This window comes from Culex quinquefasciatus, chromosome 2 (assembly GCF_015732765.1).
Source record: "Culex quinquefasciatus strain JHB chromosome 2, VPISU_Cqui_1.0_pri_paternal, whole genome shotgun sequence".
Classification (NCBI taxonomy): domain Eukaryota; kingdom Metazoa; phylum Arthropoda; class Insecta; order Diptera; family Culicidae; genus Culex; species Culex quinquefasciatus.
Window position 1 is genome coordinate 88,397,898 of NC_051862.1, and position 21,151 is coordinate 88,419,048.

Sequence of the window (21,151 nt, forward strand, 5' to 3'; positions counted from 1 at the left end):
CATTGTAGGATAGAATAGATTTTGAAATTTATTTAAAAAAATATTATTACGTAGCATTTTGATATGTCAAAATTTCCATAGAGTCTCGGTCAATCAATAGTGCGATGATATCGGACAAAATTCGTTAATCTGTTGAACTAACGGTTTTCGGATTATGGTTGTATCGACCATTGTTGCGAATCGAGGGTCTACTGGAGCCTTGACGATCAAATGGAGCCTAACATTTCAAAAGGGCGCATGGGTTTTGTGAACAGGAGTGTGTCTCCTTCACTCAAATGACAGTTTACATAAGGTATAATAGAGATGCACTCTTGTTTGCAAAGCTCTATGCCCTAATGAAATGAATGGCATGAAATAGTCGTCTTAATTACTAGTGTTCAACTTATGAACTGTTCATTTATGTTTATTGGTTTTGGAAGCGGCAAGACTGGTTTAAAAACAAGATCCTTTACCTTATTTGGCGTTATAATAAAACATTCGGGGATTTGAGATTAAATTTACTTTCAGACAGTTTAGTTTAGGTTGTTGATTAAAGTTAGATAGTTTTCCGTCGATGAATAATTGGACTGAAATGATTAGTTGATTTGAACGAAGTGTAACATTTCATTGGCAGATCTGTTTCTAGTTGTAATGTACGACAAGACTATTGACGGACGTGACAGGTCGGCAGTTAGTTTTCATCTTTTTTTCTGTAGTATTTTTTATTTCCTTTAAATTTAGAATACATCATAGGTTTCTTTTGTATAGATCTCCGATTAGTTACATTTTCTTATTTAATTAACTAATAATTTAATTTATTCCGGGCCTTCTTACTTTGAATCACTATTTCAGATTTTCTTTATTCAGTGTTAAACTTAGATTACCGTAACTTCTCAAATCATCCAAGTTCTTACTACTCACATCAACACTAATTTTCTTTCACCTCCCCCCTCCCGATCCCCTATATCTTCCGGTGGTGTTCATTTGGTATGCAATACTAGTTCGGCCACTACCCTTTTTTCCACAAGAAACCGGACTTGGACTGACTTGAGGCCGCGTCCCCCACCTTGCTCCGTAAAATGAAATGAAATGAAAATTTTAAATACGTATTTTAAAATTCCAAAATAAAAAAAAATATTTAAAAATTCTTGAATTTTACTTTTAAAAAATCCACTCTAAAAAAACTTAATAAGGAATTATATATAAACTTAAACGTTTGGAATGTTAGAGTTTTAGAACTTAAGATTTTCAGAAGCTTATAATTTTTTAATTTTAAAACTACAGGATTTTAAAAATTTCAAATAAAATTTCTGAATTTTAAAATTTTTGATTCTTAGAAACTACGGAATTAAGAATAATTTTAGATTTTTTAGTGTTGTGAGGTCTTCTAAGTAGAATTTTTGAACCCTAGATTTAATTTTTTTTAGATAAAATTCAAGAATTTTAAATTTTTTTTTAAATTTTTGAATTTTAAAATATTTTTTTTATTTTAAAATTCTTAGATTTTAAAAATCATAAAAATTTTAATATTCTAAAAAAAAATATTTTCTAGAAGGCCAAAATTTTTAAATTCTGAAATTCTAAGATTACAAAAAATAGGATATAATTTTTCAAAAAGTTTAGATATTCAATTTTCTAATTTATAAAATATCTAAAATCTTAAACTATGAAATTCAATTCTAAAATTTAAAGATTCAGAAATTTTAAGATTTTTAAATTCAAAAATTCTTAAACTCTAAAATTTTATGGTTCCAAACTTATAACTTACTTTTAAATTTCTTAAATTCTAAATTTAAGAATTTAGGATATAAGAATTTTAGAATGTAAGAATTTTACAATAAATACAGACTTTAAAAACATAATTATAAAAAAAATAACTTTAAAACTTGTGAATTTATTAAAAAATAATCCTAAATTTTATAATTTCAGAATTTTAAAATCTTCAGATTTTTTTTAAATATTTTATTTTTTAATCTGTAGGAGAAATTCTCGTATGTTTGGCAGGTTAAGCACTCGCTCCTAATTCCATCCAATTTGCTGATTTTCACTATTTTAGAAACTTGCTTGTTCACTTCCTATTTTTATCACTCGATTTCTGTTGAAAACGCTTTTTATGAGCTGTAATTGAACGTCAAAGAGCTGTTATGCCAACATTAGAGGCACAATGGAATTAGATGCTGTTCCCCTAGTTTTAAAATTCTAAAACTTCTTAATATCTTAAGTATACAAAATTATAAATCTTTAAAATTCTAAGATCTAGCAATTCTGAAATTTTAAAATTTTAAATATGAAAAATATAAATGTTTTTTTTTTTAATTTCAAAACTTCAAAATAGGGGAACAGCATCCGATTTCAGCGTGCCTCCAATGTTGGCAGGTCAAAACTTTGACATTCAATTAAAGCTAATTAAAAGCGTTTTCAACTGAAATCGAGCGATAGCTCAATAAGAATTGAGCAAGCAAGTTTCTATCAAAAGTTTTGCAAAATTAGTTGTTTAAATTCTGAAAATCAGCAAATTTGATGGAGTTAGGAGCGAGTGCTTAACCTGCCAAGCATACGAGAATTTCCCAGAAATTTTACAACGCTAGTTTTTGACCTGTAGGCCTTCTGAACTTTTTGGTCTCAATTTTGTCATATTTGGAATCCTCCTAAAATTTCACGTTTGTTAGAAGTATTCTGCCGTTCTACGCATAATCGTCCCATCAAGTATTTTCTCACATAGAATCATTAGTTTAACGAAGCATTATGCCTTGTTTACCTGTTGTATAGCAAGAGGATCACAAATAAGGGTGATAAACTGCTAACTGGGGCGATTAGGGACACATAGGGCGAATAGGAACCCATGGGACAATTATGCGTAGAAACACAGAAATCGGTCGAAAAATTTCAATCGCGTTTTTTTTCAGTTGCACTTTTTTGAACATGGGACAATTATGCGTAGAACGGCAGTATTGGAGTTGTAAATTTGATTGGAAAAATTGCCATTTAGAATGAATTAAAATATTTTTTAATAATTTCTTGGGTTAGGGGTAAACAGGTTTTCGCCTACTTGATACAGCATTTGACGCATTGATCACAGAGTAAATCTGGAGCAACATTTGAAAGGGGCGGTACGACATTGCTCTTACGGCTTACTTGTAATGAAAGGCCGTAAGTGCAATGTCGTACCGCCCCTTATTCAAATCAAATTTACATCTCTAATACTTCTAACAAACGTAAAATTTTCGGAGGATTCCAAATATGACAAAATTGAGACCAAAAAGTGCAGCTATGTAGGCCTACACGTCAAAAACTAGCGTTGTAAAATGTTTTTTGTAGAAAAATCGAAAAACTATGAGAAAAACTGCGATTGGCCAAAAAGTTATTACCGTAGTCTTATACTGCCGTTCTACGCATAATTGTCCCATGTTCAAAAAAGTGCAAATGAGAAAAACACGATTGAAATTTTTCGACCGATTTCTGTGTTTCTACGCATAATTGTCCCGTGGGTTCCTATTCGCCCTATGTGTCCCTAATCGCCCCAGTTAGCAGTTTATCGCCCTTATTTGTGATTCTCTTGCTATACAACAGGTAAACAAGACATAATGCTTAGTAAAACTAATGATTCCGTGTAAGAAAATTCTTGGTGGGACAATTATGCGTAGAAGTTCAACGATGGGACAAACAGACTTGGTGTTGTTTTTGATGAATTTCCGAACAAAGTACCAGATTTTATGTGTTTTTCTTAAAGTACACATCAGACTAAACTTAAAAATGTTATAAAGTCAAAATCGTCCAAAACTGACATGGGACAATTATGCGTAGAACGGCAGTATAGTCCATATAATTACATATCTTTTGACCTATGGAAGTATGGGTGTTGGAGGCTGTTGCAAAAAAAAATATTAAGGTTTAAAAAAAACAATTTTTAACAGTCATTTGCAAAAGCTATGAGAAAAAGTCAAACCGATCCTGGATGTCTATGGCCCATTTTGAAGTGCTTCAAAAGACCTTTCAAATGCATCTACGAAAGTTGGAATTGATGAAGTTTTATGGAAATGCGAGCAATTTTATGATTTTTTAGGTTTTTTGGACCTCAAACTTCGAAGCCCCACTTCCCTTTGTCGTAGAGGGCTCATATTTGGCATGAGTTCATCTCATGTATAGACAAACAAACGCTGAAAGTTTCATCCAAATTGGAGCACCTCGATACGACCTGTTACACATTGGTGAAAAACTCGCTCTTAAGTTTTAAAATTCCAAAATTCTGAAATTTTAAATTTGTTTAATTCTAAAATGCTGCTCTAGAATTTCAAATATAATGCTACGAAATTCGGAAATTTTTAAATTCGGCAATTCTAATTTAAAAATTTGAAAATTCTACAATTCTTAATTTTTAAATTCTTTATTTTTAAATTATTATTCCAGAGTTCAAACACCCTGGGCCTTGTCAAGTCAAGGGGCATGATTTGATCCTAGTGCATTAGTTAAAATTTGGGTATAAATTCTTTCTTATAAGCACTATGGACACCACTTCATGCTACGAGAACTCGCTTTGCCGCAGCCCCAGGGCTTAAGCGTTGACCGATAAGCTGTCTTCGTGAACTAGGTAGTTCTCCGATAGTGAAAATATCACAATTGCACAAGACACCGCTGCTTCAGTGACTTTTTCACTATCACAATGTGGGATTTAGGTCGGGACTTCAGGATAGTACAATTGATTTGTTGCTTAGCATTAGCATTCATATAAATCTGTATTCTTTCAAAATCTATTTAAAGTTAAAGTTAGTTGCAATTTTCAAGTAAGAGTAATGTTGTCAATAAACTTTGATTGATATAGAATACTAGGCATTCTTTTATGTCAAATTGTCCATAGAGTCTCGATCAATCAATAATGTAATGATATCGGACAAAATTCGTTGATCTGTTGAACTAACGGTTTTCGGATTATGGTTGTATCGACCATTGTTGCGAATCGAGGAACTACGGATCTTTTGACGTAAATGGTCATTTCTTTTTCGAATCGCGATTTCTATCCTATTTGTATATCAGTTCATAAATTTTTATTGTTTTTGATAGAAGTAGTACTACAACAGTTAAAGGAATGTTTAGTTTTGAACATCAAGTTTAGAGGATTTTAGATTAAAGTTTAGATTTTTAATCCAAAGTAGTTAGCAAATGAATATTTGGACTTATATGAATAATTGAATAAGTTGGACTTATGAATAACACACAACTGTGCATTTATTCTAGGGTCAGATCCATACAGCGTCAGTGTTTATTTGGTCGAAGTGTACTTATTCATTGGCAGATCTGATTCTAGTTGTAATGTACGACAAGACTACTGACGGACGTGACAGGACGAGGGCCCAGTTTAGAGGTTTCAACATCAACGATGTGCGGCTAGACCACCCTCCCAAAAAAAAAAAATATATATATAAAAATAATAATAATAATAATTATTCCAGAGTTCAAACAAACACTTTGACAGCTCTGAGTGCGGCACTCGGTTTGGAACTAGCCCTCAAACGAACGTACCATTAATTTTAATTTGGTTTTTAACCCTTACAGTCCGAACGTCTGATGCGAGATACCGAAAAAAACATTAAAAATGCTGTATCTTTGGCATCTTTTGACCAAATAAGTTCGTTCACCCTTCAAAAGAACCGGACAAATCTCTTTTTTCAGAATCTACAAAGAAATCCGGAATCGGTCACTTGGCCACGGAGATATTCCGGAACCTAGTGGGGTAGGTTTTTGTCCGGGTATGCAACCCAATCTACAAATCATGATTATTATCATAAATTCTTCAAAAAAACCATCCCAATTTGCTCCAAGACCTGTTCTGGACATATAAGGCATATTCCTTTGATCCCGGACCATCGGATATGAATTGGCCACCCTTCCGGAACCGACTACACAGGAACGGATGTCGAATTCTACATCAAGTCTAATATGGCTTCCGACATGTCAAACGGCACTAAATTTGGCTCAGGAAATCAAATTTGACATCCTCAGTACGTTCTGGTGCCATTTGGCTACCCTTCCACCAACCCGGAATATCCGTAACATGGTTCCGATGGACCAATTTCGGTAATTTCACGAGCACACTTTCCGACATGTCAAACAACACTGAATTTTGCTCAGGAACTCAAATTTGACATCCTCATTACGATCTGGTGCCATTTGGCCAGCCTGCCATCAACCCGGAATATCCGTAACATGGTTCCGGTGGACCAATTTCGGTAATTTCACAAGTACACTTTCCGACATGTCAAACAACACTGATTTTTGCTCAGGAACTCAAATTTGACATCCTCATGACGATTTGGTGCCATTTGGCCACTCTGCCACCAAACCGGAATATCCGTAACATGGTTCCGGTGGACCAATTTCGGTAATTTCACGAGCACACTTTCCGACATGTCAAACAACACTGATTTTGGCTCAGGAACTCGAATTTGACATCCTCATTACGATCTGGTGCCATTTGGCCACCCTGCCACCAACCCGGAATATCCGTAACATGATTCCGGTGGACCAATTTCGGTAATTTCACGAGCACACTTTCCGACATGTCAAACAACACTGATTTTGGCTCAGGAACTCAAATTTGACATCCTCATTACGATCTGGTGCCATTTGGCCACCCTGCCACCAACCCGGAATATCCGTAACATGGTTCCGGTGGACCAATTTCGGTAATTTCACGAGCACACTTTCCGACTTGTCAAACGGCACTGATTTTTGCTCAAGAACTCAAATTTGACATCCTTATTACGATCTGGTGCCATTTGGCCACCCTGCCACCAACCCGGAATATCCGTAACATGATTCCGGTGGACCAATTTCGGTAATTTCACGAGCACACTTTCCGACATGTCAAACAACACTGATTTTTGCTCAGGAACTCGAATTTGACATCCTCATTACGATCTGGTGCCATTTGGCCACCCTGCCACCAACCCGGAATATCCGTAACATGATTCCGGTGGACCAATTTCGGTAATTTCACGAGCACACTTTCCGACATGTCAAACAACACTGATTTTTGCTCAGGAACTCGAATTTGACATCCTCATTACGATCTGGTGCCATTTGGCCACCCTGCCACCAACCCGGAATATCCGTAACATGATTCCGGTGGACCAATTTCGGTAATTTCACGAGCACACTTTCCGACTTGTCAAACGGCACTGATTTTTGCTCAAGAACTCAAATTTGACATCCTTATTACGATCTGGTGCCATTTGGCCACCCTGCCACCAACCCGGAATATCCGTAACATGATTCCGGTGGACCAATTTCGGTAATTTCACGAGCACACTTTCCGACATGTCAAACAACACTGATTTTGGCTCAGGAACTCAAATTTGACATCCTCATTACGATCTGGTGCCATTTGGCCACCCTGCCACCAACCCGGAATATCCGTAACATGGTTCTGATGGACCAATTTCGGTAATTTCACGAGCACACTTTCCGACTTGTCAAACGGCACTGATTTTTGCTCAAGAACTCAAATTTGACATCCTCATTACGATCTGGTGCCATTTGGCCACCCTGCCATCAACCCGGAATATCCGTAACATGGTTCCGGTGGACCAATTTCGGTAATTTCACGAGCACACTTTCCGACATGCCAAACAACACTGATTTTTGCTCAGAAACTCAAATTTGACATCCTCATTACGATTTAGTGCCATTTGGCCACTCTGCCACCAAACCGGAATATCCGTAACATGGTTCCGGTGGACCAATTTCGGTAATTTCACGAGCACACTTTCCGACATGCCAAACAACACTGATTTTTGCTCAGAAACTCAAATTTGACATCCTCATTACGATTTAGTGCCATTTGGCCACTCTGCCACCAAACCGGAATATCCGTAACATGGTTCCGGTGGACCAATTTCGGTAATTTCACGAGCACACTTTCCGACATGTCAAACAACACTGATTTTTGCTCAGGAACTCGAATTTGACATCCTCATGACGATCTGGTGCCATTTGGCCACCCTGCCACCAACCCGGAATATCCGTAACATGATTCCGGTGGACCAATTTCGGTAATTTCACGAGCACACTTTCCGACATGTCAAACAACACTGATTTTTGCTCAGGAACTCAAATTTGACATCCTCATTACGATCTGGTGCCATTTGGCTACCCTGTCACCAACCCGGAATATCCGTAACATGGTTCCGATGGACCAATTTCGGTAATTTCACAAGGGTACTTTCCGATATGTCAAACAACACTGTTTTTTGCTCAGGAACTCAAATTTGACATCCACATTACGATCTGGTGCCATTTGGCCACCCTGCCATCAACCCGGAATATCCGGAAAAAATGGTTCCGGTGGACCAATTTCGGTAATTGACAAATCGGAAAGTATCCGTAAATTGGTCCATTAGAACCTTGTTACGGACAATCCGGGTTGGTGGCAGGGTGGCCAAATGGCACCAGAACGTACTGAGGATGTCAAATTTGAGTTCCTGAGCCAAATTCAGTGTTGTTTGACATGTCGGAAAGTGTACTTGAAAAATTACCGAAATTGGTCCATCGGAACCATGTTACGGATATTCCGGGTTGATGGCAGGGTGGCCTAATGGCATCAGAACATACTGAGGATGTTAAATTTGAGTTTCTGGGCAAAAATCAGTGTTGTTTGACATATCGGAAGGTACACTTTGAAATTACCGCAAATGGTCCATCGGAACCATGTTACGGATATTCCGGGTTGGTGGCAGGGTGGCCAAATGGCACCAGATCGTAATGAGGATGTCAAATTTGAGTTCCTGAGCAAAAATCAGTGTTGTTTGACATGTCGGAAAGTGTGCTCGTGAAATTACCGAAATTGGTCCACCGGAATCATGTTACGGATATTCCGGTTTGGTCGCAGAGGCCAAATGGCACCAGATCGTAATGAGGATGTCAAATTCGAGTTCCTGAGCAAAAATCAGTGTTGTTTGACATGTCGGAAAGTATGCTCGTAAAATTACCGAAATTGGTCCACCGGAACCATGTTACGGATATTCCGGTTTGGTCGCAGAGTGGCCAAATGGCACCAAATCGTCATGAGTATGTCAAATTTGAGTTCCTGAGCAAAAATCAGTGTTGTTTGACATGTCGGAAAGTGTACTTGTGAAATTACTGAAATTGGTCCACCGGAACCATGTTACGGATATTCCGGTTGATGGCAGGGTGGCCAAATGGCACCAGATCGTAATGAGGATGTCAAATTTGAGTTCCTGAGCCAAAATCAGTGTTGTTTGACATGTCGGAAAGTGTGCTCGTGAAATTACCGAAATTGGTCCACCGGAATCATGTTACGGATATTCCGGTTTGGTCGCAGAGTGGCCAAATGGCACCAGATCGTAATGAGGATGTCAAATTCGAGTTCCTGAGCAAATATCAGTGTTGTTTGACATGTCGGAAAGTATGCTCGTAAAATTACCGAAATTGGTCCACCGGAACCATGTTACGGATATTCCGGTTTGGTCGCAGAGTGGCCAAATGGCACCAAATCGTCATGAGTATGTCAAATTTGAGTTCCTGAGCAAAAATCAGTGTTGTTTGACATGTCGGAAAGTGTACTTGTGAAATTACTGAAATTGGTCCACCGGAACCATGTTACGGATATTCCGGGTTGATGGCAGGGTGGCCAAATGGCACCAGATCGTAATGAGGATGTCAAATTTGAGTTCCTGAGCCAAAATCAGTGTTGTTTGACATGTCGGAAAGTGTGCTCGTGAAATTACCGAAATTGGTCCACCGGAATCATGTTACGGATATTCCGGTTTGGTCGCAGAGTGGCCAAATGGCACCAGATCGTAATGAGGATGTCAAATTCGAGTTCCTGAGCAAAAATCAGTGTTGTTTGACATGTCGGAAAGTATGCTCGTAAAATTACCGAAATTGGTCCACCGGAACCATGTTACGGATATTCCGGTTTGGTCGCAGAGTGGCCAAATGGCACCAAATCGTCATGAGTATGTCAAATTTGAGTTCCTGAGCAAAAATCAGTGTTGTTTGACATGTCGGAAAGTGTACTTGTGAAATTACCGAAATTGGTCCACCGGAACCATGTTACGGATATTCCGGGTTGGTGGCAGGGTGGCCAAATGGCACCAGATCGTAATGAAGATGTCAAATTTGAGTTCCTGAGCAAATATCAGTGTTGTTTGACATGTCGGAAAGTGTACTTGAAAAATTACCGAAATTGGTCCATCGGAACCATGTTACGGATATTCCGGGTTGATGGCAGGGTGGCCTAATGGCATCAGAACATACTGAGGATGTTAAATTTGAGTTTCTGGGCAAAAATCAGTGTTGTTTGACATATCGGAAGGTACACTTGTGAAATTACCGCAAATGGTCCATCGGAACCATGTTACGGATATTCCGGGTTGGTGGCAGGGTGGCCAAATGGCACCAGATCGTAATGAGGATGTCAAATTTGAGTTCCTGAGCAAAAATCAGTGTTGTTTGACATGTCGGAAAGTGTGCTCGTGAAATTACCGAAATTGGTCCACCGGAATCATGTTACGGATATTCCGGTTTGGTCGCAGAGTGGCCAAATGGCACCAGATCGTAATGAGGATGTCAAATTCGAGTTCCTGAGCAAAAATCAGTGTTGTTTGACATGTCGGAAAGTATGCTCGTAAAATTACCGAAATTGGTCCACCGGAACCATGTTACGGATATTCCGGTTTGGTCGCAGAGTGGCCAAATGGCACCAAATCGTCATGAGTATGTCAAATTTGAGTTCCTGAGCAAAAATCAGTGTTGTTTGACATGTCGGAAAGTGTACTTGTGAAATTACTGAAATTGGTCCACCGGAACCATGTTACGGATATTCCGGGTTGATGGCAGGGTGGCCAAATGGCACCAGATCGTAATGAGGATGTCAAATTTGAGTTCCTGAGCCAAAATCAGTGTTGTTTGACATGTCGGAAAGTGTGCTCGTGAAATTACCGAAATTGGTCCATCGGAACCATGTTACGGATATTCCGGGTTGGTGGCAGGGTGGCCAAATGGCACCACAACGTACTGAGGATGTCAAATTTGATTTCCTGAGCCAAATTTAGTGCCGTTTGACATGTCGGAAGCCATATTAGACTTGATGTAGAATTCGACATCCGTTCCTGTGTAGTCGGTTCCGGAAGGGTGGCCAATTCATATCCGATGGTCCGGGATCAAAGGAATATGCCTTATATGTCCAGAACAGGTCTTGGAGCAAATTGGGATGGTTTTTTTGAAGAATTTATGATAATAATCATGATTTGTAGATTGGGTTGCATACCCGGACAAAAACCTACCCCACTAGGTTCCGGAATATCTCCGTGGTCAAGTGACCGATTCTGGATTTCTTTGTTGATTCTGAAAATAGAGATTTGTCCGGTTCTTTTGAGGGGTGAACGAACTTATTTGGTCAAAAGAGGCCAAAGATACAGCATTTTTAAGGTTTTTTCGGTATCTCGCATCAGACGTTCGGACTGTACACTCCATTCTTGTTCATGGTACAACCGCAATTCGGTAAATTTTTGTTCATTTTGACAGGTTTAACGATTTTTCAAAAATAAAAAAAAAATAAATAAATGTTAAAATTTTAAATTTGACATTCAAAATTATTTTTTTAAATTCACAAATTATAAAATTCCAAATATTCTTTTTATTAGGTCCTTTTCGGTGTTTGGACCTGGAAAAATGAGTCACGATAAGATCATAGATCCTCATATCTTTAAATTTCTTGAAAAATGTTAGAGTTTTTGCATATTCTTGAAGCGGCCACCGGAAGCCGGTTCCGTAATGGCCAGATTGGGTCTGAACACAACGGCATGTCCTTAGAATGTAATACCTTATTAATTCGTGAAAATTCAAGTACAACAGCCCCACCAGAAAAATGAAAAGAAAATCGCTTTACGTCTTTAGTGCACTGCGGAACACAATTTTGAACAAAACTGTCCTTTTCAGAGCTGCAAAATACATCACGGATGAGTTCACTGAAATCACTCAAAGCTAATAAAACGCTCTTCTCCCAACTTCCAGGTTAGCGGAAATCTTCGAGGAGGAAACCGAGGTGTACATGCGCAAGGATCCGGACCCGTTCGACGAGCGGCACCCCTCCCGGACGGACCCCAACAGCGAGCTGGGTCGCATGCTGAAAACCCTCTTCCGGAAGGACCACTTTATGACCCGGCTGGTGAACGACTACCTGCGCGACAACTTCTTCACCCGCCAAAACATCCAGCAGTGCTCGCAACCGCTGAACATCGCCGCCTGTCGGTTGATCCTGGTCATCATGCCGGGGCTGGAGACGTCGGCGGTGTTCCAGGCGGAGTTTGACCACCTGATCAGCCGGTTGTACGGGTGGGCCGAGTCGAGTCCGGAACCGTTGCAGAGTTACGCGACGGGACTGCTGGGCGCGGCGATGGAGGTGCAGGAGATTGCCGTTAGCTTCCGGGAGCAGAACATCCGGCTGTTGCCGATCATGCTGCGGCGGTTGCACGTGCTCCAGCTGGCGCACAGGAATCGAGACAGGTTGGCGGAAGCTGGGGAGGGCGTGAGTAGTACGGCTTTTCATCGGATGTTCCAGGGAGAGGCCACGCTAATTTCGCAAAAGTCTTCCGGGGAGATTAAGGAGGAAGCGCCGCCGATGGAGGACGAGGAGGGGGAAGAGAAGCGACCTTTCGCGCATTTGGGACCGTCCAGCTCGAGCGAGACGACGGTGGCAGCGCCGTCCAACGGCGCATCTCCCACGGCGAACCTAAACACGCTGTTCCAGAACGAAAACAGTCAAACTACGCAGGATAACCGCGCCACCCACCGGAACATGATCCCGATCTTCCCGGCCACGATCGCCACAAGTCAGATGTTGATCCTGCGATACCTCACCCCAATGGGCGAGTACCAGGAGTTCCTCCCGCACGTCTTCGAGCACAACGCGATGGCCCTCATCTTCCGCTACATTGAAAACCTCGAAGCCCGAGACACCTGTCTAGCGTTCGAAGCCCTGAAGTACCTGGCCTCCCTGCTCTGCCACAAAAAGTTCTCCCTCGAGTTCATCGCCAACGGCGGCCTCGAACGCCTCCTCAAAGTCCCACGCCCCAGCCTCGCCGCAACCGGAGTCTCCATCGCGTTCTACTATCTCGCGTACTGCGAAGACGCCATGGAGCGAATCTGCCTGATGCCGCAGAAAATCATCACCGAACTCGTAACGTACGCCCTCTGGCTGCTCGGTTGTGCCCACGACTCGGGTCGCTGCCACGCCACCATGTTCTTCGGGCTCAGCTGCCAGTTCAAAACCATGATGGACGAGTTCGACAAGCAGGACGGCCTCCGCAAGCTCTACAACGTCATCTCCGTGCTCCCGATCCTGCTCCCAAACGACGATTACAACCTGAACGACGACGAAGAGTGTGCCGCCCGGCAGGTCGTACGGCACGTTTGCGTCGCGCTCAAAAAGTACTTCGAGAACCATCTCTACTACAAGTACAGTCAGGTTACGCGCCAGCAGTGCCCCACGGGGACGTTGGCGGGACCGGTGTTCAAGTCGGTGAAGAACTCGCCCGAGGTGATTAGCGATCAGATCAAGACGCTGCAGGAGCTGTTGCCGATGAAGGCGCGCTGGTCACCGGTGGATGAGTTTTTGGACTTGGGCGGGGTTAACTTGCTGTTGAGGATCATCGCGCTGGCGTACGAGTGGAACTACAGTGGACGGTGAGTTGATGGTGGGGTGCGGGGTGGCTACTCGGTTTTGCGGTTTGCAATTTTTAGGAACGACGCTTAGCATGAAAACTCGGAACATGGAATGTACTGGCACTTGATTGTCCCTAAATTTGTACTATTACAGCGGAATTTTCTAATGTCTGCATTCCAGGACATTTGGGATGACCCAGAATTTCATAAAAATGGATACATGTATTACCAAAGGTTCCCAAGTGACTTTTTGTACTACTCTAAAAAAATGCGTGCACATGGTTTATGGATGGCAAACAATTCAAAAAATTTCAATAATTATTAAAAAAAAAACAAGAAATTTTGTAAATTATAAGAAATAAAAAAAATCAAGAGCTTTATAAAAAAATAAATCAAATAAAATTTAAAAAAGGACCGGAAAAATATTTTTTCAGGAAAATACAACAAATTTAAAAAATTATAAAGTTAAAAATCAGCACAACAATAAAAATTAAAAAAAAAAACAAAAAAATAAAATACTCTTAAAAAAAATAGAAATCTAGATTATTTTAAAGGGCCTTTAGGCTATTGTGTTTCATATGATAATGGGACCTTATTTTTTAAACTCAAGAAATAGAAAAAGAATAAATAAATTAAAAAAAATATTAAAGATCAAGAAATAAATAAAAAAAAATATTTAAATTCAATAAATGAAATAATTTTTAGATTTAAAACTGAAGAAATTAAAAAACTTAGGAAATTAAAAAAAAGAAATTCAAAAACTTCTAAAAATTTAAGGAATTCAAGAATTTTTACCATTTTAAATTTGATTAAATAAAAGAAATTAAAAAAAATCAAGCAATTAAGGCATTACAGAAAATAAAGAAATCCAAATTCAATAATTTTAACAGTTTTGGCATTTTAATCAAAAACAATAAAAAAGCAAGAAAATTTAACCATTGATGAATTAATAAATTAATAAAATTACAGAAAATAAAAAAAACTGCAAGTTCAGATAAGAAATTTTCAATAAAAATTCAGGAAATTCAAGAAATTAAACAAATTTAAAAAATTTAATAAGTTCGATATGTTTGAAAATTCCAAGAAATTAAAAATATAAGAAATTAAAAATATTTAGGAAGTTACAGAAAATCATGTTAAAGCTAAAAATAATGACAAATGAAAGAAATTTATAAAATTCTAGAAATTCGGAAGCTAAAAAATCACAGAAATTTAAGAAAAATCAAGAATTTAAAGAAATTAATGAATTTTACGTATTTTAAGAAGAAATTAATGAATTTTACGTATTTTAAGAAGTCAAGTAATTTAAGAAATTCAAAAAACATTTAAAAATATTATTTTTGAGAATTTTAAGAATATCTAGAAAGTAAAGATTATGGAATACTTAAAAAATCAAGAAATTTATGAAAAAGCCTAAAACAATGACTAATAAAAAAAATATAAAGTTCTAGAAATTCGGAAAATTTAACAAAAAAAGAATATACAGAAATTCAAGAAACTCAAGTAGCTAAAAATACCAAAGAATAAAAGAAATTCAAGAAAATTAAAGAATCAAATTAATAATTAATAAAAAAAATTTAAGGGATTAAATAATTTTAAGAATTTGAAGAATTAGAAGCTAATCAATACTTTTAAGAAAATCAAACAATTAGGTTTTACACCGTGACGTCATTTGACAGCTCGTGTGCACTGTTTACATGGTCTTCGTCGATTGTCGAAAAATTAATGGTGCTCTGGTGCAACCATGGGCGTTAGAGGGTTAATGAACTTCTTAAAATTCAATTGCTTTTATTTTTTTGAATTTCTGTGTTTTTTTTATTTTCTTGAGTTTATTTTTAAATTTTTTGAAATTTCATATTTTTTTTTAATTTCTGGAATCAAGTCCATGTAAACAGTGCACTCCTTTCTAACCTCCAAATCGAGTCGACGTAAAACCTAATTAAAAGTATTTCAAAAAATCAAGAAATTAAAAAAATGAAGAAATTTTTTTTAAAGAAATTCAGGAAATCACAAAAAGATCATGAAACTAAAAAATTCTGAAATAATAAAAAAAGAATAAAATTTTTCAGGAATTCAAGATTTTTAAGTAATTAAAAAATAAAAGCAGCAAATTAGAATAAAATCAATAAATTCATAAAATGCCAGAAACATATATTTAATTTAAAATTTAATCAGAGATTGAGTTAGGGAATTTTGAGTAATTAAAAATAATCAAGAAATCTATGAAATCCAACAAATGCAAAGTAAAAAAAAACAAGAAATTTAAGAAATTCCATAATATCTAAATTTTTTAGAAATTACAGAAATTCTAAAAAATTACTCAATTCAAGAAATTCCAGAAATTTTAAAAAAATTATGAAATTTCAAAAAATTAAATAAAAACTCAAGAAAATAAAAAAATTAAAGAAATTCAAAAAATAAAAGCAATTAAATTTTAAAAAGTTCATTAACCGTCTTATGCCCATGGTTGCACCAAATTTACATCAAATTTACATTTCTCGAAAACTATTGAGTGAAATGAACTAATTCTTCCTGCACAGTGTTTATTAGGATGTTTACTACATCCAATTCAAAATTTTATCCAATTTGGTCAAGTCTGTAAAAAATGGCAAGGAAAACGTAAAATATCTTGATTTCGCTCTGGGCGAAGAAGATTGAAAAAACAAAATAAAAAACGTTACTTAATCCACCTTCAGGTGGTTGGTGTCTTCCTCTCATTTATAGTGATTTTGCAGTTTGCAGCACCTAAGAAGTCCTAATAAAAATAAGTGATGAGTAAAAAAACTGACTACCTACAGACTTTTTGTCAAGATTATACAGACACGGCCTTTGAGGAAAATGGCATCCCTCTACACGGCTTTTTCGTGGCGATCAGATCCGACCAGTTGAGGTTATGTGAATTCAGACCATTTTTTAAACTGCTTGTAATTTAAGATAGGTAAGTCAGATTTTGTAAATTCTTACTCCACCTAAAAGGTCTTCTCATATGCTTTCTAAAAATATGTAACATGTGAGGGTTTCATGAAAAACCACCTTTTTACCATAATTTTAATTTAATATGAAACAGTTTTTTAACATAACTTTTTAAATACAGTATTTGTTCGGTAACTGGGCTGAGAAAGTAGCCCAGTCACCGAATGCTGCTCGCTAACTGGGCTGAACGAAATATTACGACGGGACCACAATGCATAATATTTTCTTGATGAAATATAAAAATAAATGTTACTCAAATTTATTTACAATGCTTACTTTTCATATTTCTTTAATTGTGACTTGAAATCAAATAAAAGTTTGAAAAACGTTGTATATTTATTGAACACGATTTTTGCATCCATTAACCCCTCGGTCATTTTGGTTTGTTTTGGTATTTTGACGTTTGTCTGCTTTTTAACTGGGCTACAGCCCAGTTATCGAGCGCCCAGTTAAAAAGCAGCCCAGTTAAACAACGCTCAGTTACCGAACAACTACTGTACATGATAAAACTGCATGAATTTAAATTACAACTTAGGGGACGTTAAGACGGATCGATTAAAACCATTCCGGCCAAAATCGGTTGAGCCTGTGATGACATATTCCGGTGACATTGATTTGGTACACATGCTGGTGATTCTGAGTCGATATGTACAAATGAAGGTAGGTCTAGGAGGTCTATTGGAAAAGTTCATTTTCCGAGTGATTTTATAGCCTTTCCTCAGTAAGGTGAGGAAGGCAAAAAAACTCAGAATTTAAAAAAAAATAATAAATTATAGAATATTGAGATTTTTTTTAAAATTATTAAAGAAATCGAAGAAAATTTTAAATCCTAGAATGCATTTTTTAAAATACTGAAATAAAAAAAATCAAATTCCAAAATTCGAATTTTTTTTGCGTAGGCCATAAACAGTCAACTTTCAGTAGATGCGACCAATTTCTCCCGAAATACGCTGGGCAAAAATTGGGAAACCAATAAGTTTGAACCAGTTTTGCTCTTTGGCCACTTTTGAGTCACAAAGATCAACTTCCGGTCATTTAGAACCGATAGCGGTTGTTCCTTATATCGGTTCCGCAAGTTCAAGAACTTAAACTGATTTAAACATTTTTGCAATCATCAACCATTACTGCAAACATGATAAAAATGCTTCTTGGTCACCAAAAAACCCGAGCCGCTGCCCAGTGCGGCCGACCCGGATGTTCTGGATACCGATTCCCATGAGGACACTTTTCAGAACCAATCACATGTGTCACACGACACTTTGAACATCGTGGAATTGGCCACATATTTAATTTACAAGTCTTGTCAAGTATCTTCGACAAGGTTCTGTTGAAATTAGGTCACTACGAATGCTACGGGTACACGGATTACCGGTGGCCGAATCCGGAACCGTATTTGCAAAACTATTCGTGCGGCATATCAAATTTATTGATTTTGAATGGGGAGAATCTTTGAGATGTTCATTAGTCCTCTGAATCGATCTCACGATTTTCAAGTAGATTTATGATTTGTTTCCGACGACGTGCCATCTGAGCTAACATGCTAAGGGGTGGGCTTAGTTTAGCATTATTTCAGAGTTCTTACCATATAATACAAAAATCCTTTGTTCATAAATTGAAAAAAGTAGCCACCCCGCAATTTTATTCAATGCTTTCCACTAATCGCAACTTAGTTCTTGCAGCGGCGAGACGGTACGGGCGGCGCTGGACGTGCTCAACATTGCGTGCGTAATCCCCCGGGTGCACGCCGTGTTCTGCGAGCGGATCGAGTTCCCGGAGGAGGGTTCCGCTGCGGGCATCAACATCGTACTGGGAGCGGCCGAAGGCGAGATTGTGGCGGACGCCGAGGTGCAGAAGTCTGCGCTGGCAGTGCTGGTGCACACGGTTTGTGCGCCGCTGCACAGGCCTAGCGGATCGTTGGCGCGGTTTGGCTCGGCGAAGAAGCGGATGCCAAACAAGAACTCCGAGGAGCTGCTGCAGAAGGTTTGGGAGAGTGTGCGTTCGAACAACGGGATTATTGTGCTGCTGTCGTTGATGTGCGTCAAGACGCCGATTACGGACGCGGATTGTATCCGGGGGATGGCGTGTCGGGCGTTGGCGGGGTTGGCGAGGTCGGAGACGGTGCAGCAGATCATCGGGAAGTTGCCACTGTTTGTTAATGGGCAGCTGCAGAGTTTGATGCGGGATCCGATTCTGCAGGAGAAGCGAGCCGAGCACGTTCAGTTCCAGAAGTACGCGCTGGAGTTGATGGAGCGGGTGTCGGGGAAGACGAAAAACTTTAGCAACCAGATGGACACCTCGCTGGCGGACATTCACAAGGCGAATGTGGTCGCCCAGACGAAGATTCAGTTCAACGAGCAGCAGCTGTACCAGCTGATCCATCAGCACTTGGTGGCCCGGGGGTTGAGCGAGACGGCTTCGACATTGGTGAAGGAGACGGGAATTACGATACCTACGCCGATTCAGCAGCAACACCAGCAGGTCGCCAGTCTGGCCAGAAACCTCCACCACTCTCCGTTTACGTTCCGATCGCCGAACGCCTCCATCATCCAGCGATCCCGAATTCGAAGCAAAACAACCGAAGCTACCTTCAATCACTCCACGGCCCAAGCAAACCTACAAGCGGCCCTAGCCGCGGCCAGTATAGAATCCGCCTCAGGAACAACACCATCTACGGAAGCGCCCTCAACGGAACTACCCCAAGAACCAACCCCAACCGAACCCTTCACCCCGATCCGCCTGATCAAGAAGACCAACGCGGGAAGCGTCAGCGCCGGCGGTCCAAGTTCCTCATCCGCCACCAACACAACCCCCTTCGCCTCATCCTGCTCCGCCTCAGCAAGTCGGTCCCTCCAGAAGCAAATTTCCGCCACCGTCGACACGGCCTCCTTCCTCGTCCCCGCCTCAACCTCGTCCAAACCCCCCGGTCCGGAACCCCTCGCCGTCACCCTGGACACGATCATTACCGAGTACCTCACCAACCAGCACGCCCTCTGCAAGCATCCGATGTCGACGTGTCCGCAGTTTGACCTGTTTGTGCCGCACAAGTGTCCGGATCCGAGGCCGAACCGGGCTTCGGGGATGAGTCAGAACTTTGCGGCGCGGTTCTTCAAGCGGCACGCCGGGTATAGTTCGAGGAGGTTCGACCGGAGACTGGTGCATTCGAACTTTTCGGCGTCGAGGGTGCTGAGGCCGCAGGATTCGGAGTTTTTCTTTACGTGTTGCGATTTTACGGTAAGTTGTGTGTGTGTTTGCTTATTTTTTTATGCTTAAATTTAAAAACTTGCGCGTTTTTAATTTTTTCTTATTTTGTAATGAATTTTCCAAATCTTAAAATTGGTAAGGTTTTCCGTAGGTCTAATGAATCTTGTATTCCGTGTATTCCGAAATTACAAAGAATTACAGAATTACAGAAAATTCCCAAATCATAAAATTACCTATCAGATTTTCTTATTCTTAAATTTTAAAATGTTTACATTTTTTCATAATGCTTATTAGTATTGGAATTAGAATAATTAGAATTTGACAAACTTTTTGATTTTTGGACCAACGAAATTACTATTATTTCCAATTTTGAAATTCAGTTTACAATCAGTCTGTAATCACTGGTTCTCAAAATTTCAAAATGTGCAAATTTCGACCAAAAAAAAATCATTCGAAAAAAAAAATCTAAATTCGCTACATTCCAAAACTGGGAGCTATGGATTTTTTATCTCAACAAAAAGTTTGAAAAGTATACTAGAAATTAGAAAATCTCTGTTTTTTTAATTAATGCAATTTTAAAATTTAACATTTTGAAATTTATTAATACTACACTTTACCATTAGATTAGAAAAATAAATAAAATATATTTTTGTGATTCTGTGTTTTTGAATAGTTGATTAGGAATTTTAAAATTCGGTATTCAATTACTAAATCATATTTTTCTAATGATTGAATTTTAAAATTCTTAAATTACGGAGTTTCTCAAAAAGCAAAAACTGATAAGTTTGTAGTCTAGTTAAAACTTCAGAATTTTAAAATTATCGTATCAAAAAACTTTTCAATTTTTAAATCTGCAAGTTTAATTTTTTTAATTGTAGAGTTTTCGATATTTTTTTTGCATTTTTAGAATATTTTGAAATTTTTGTGTCTTAAATTTTCAATCTTGTTTTCAATTTAATTTTCGAAGTTTATTAATTTATTTTAGAAACTTCTCCATTCTACAGTAAACATTTTTTTTCAAGGTATTTTTAGATGTTTGAATCTAATTTTTGCAATTTAAGAAATTAAATTTTTCGTATCTTGGCGTTTATGAATTTGAAATTCTAATTCTGATATGTATTTCAAAAAATTAAAAACAATTTAATTTTTCATGCTGAAATTACTTTGATTTACAGAATATGAACTTATTCTTAACCTTTTTTAAATGTTCCTTTTTTGAATTTTGGAGATTTAAATTTTAAATTTACGTTTCTCAAAAAAACATTCTCAATTTCTGATTTTTTATTGTTTTTAGTCTTATATATTATTTAATAAA

General features: G+C 38.3%; 1 protein-coding gene across 5 annotated transcripts in view; it reads left to right on the plus strand.

The window, feature by feature from the left end:
* LOC6048271 (protein mahjong) overlaps positions 1-21,151 on the plus strand; it is a 32,275-nt gene that overhangs the window by 1,820 nt on the left and 9,304 nt on the right. For 3 of the 5 annotated variants that reach the window (XM_038251951.1, XM_038251953.1, XM_038251955.1), the window contains exons 3-4: positions 12,013-13,683; positions 18,306-19,866. In XM_038251951.1, coding sequence (XP_038107879.1) covers positions 12,013-13,683; positions 18,306-19,866 — 3,232 coding nt within the window. The remainder of the gene's footprint in view (positions 1-12,012; positions 13,684-18,305; positions 19,867-21,151) is intronic. The other 2 variants (XM_038251952.1, XM_038251954.1) reach the window with 1 other exon arrangement.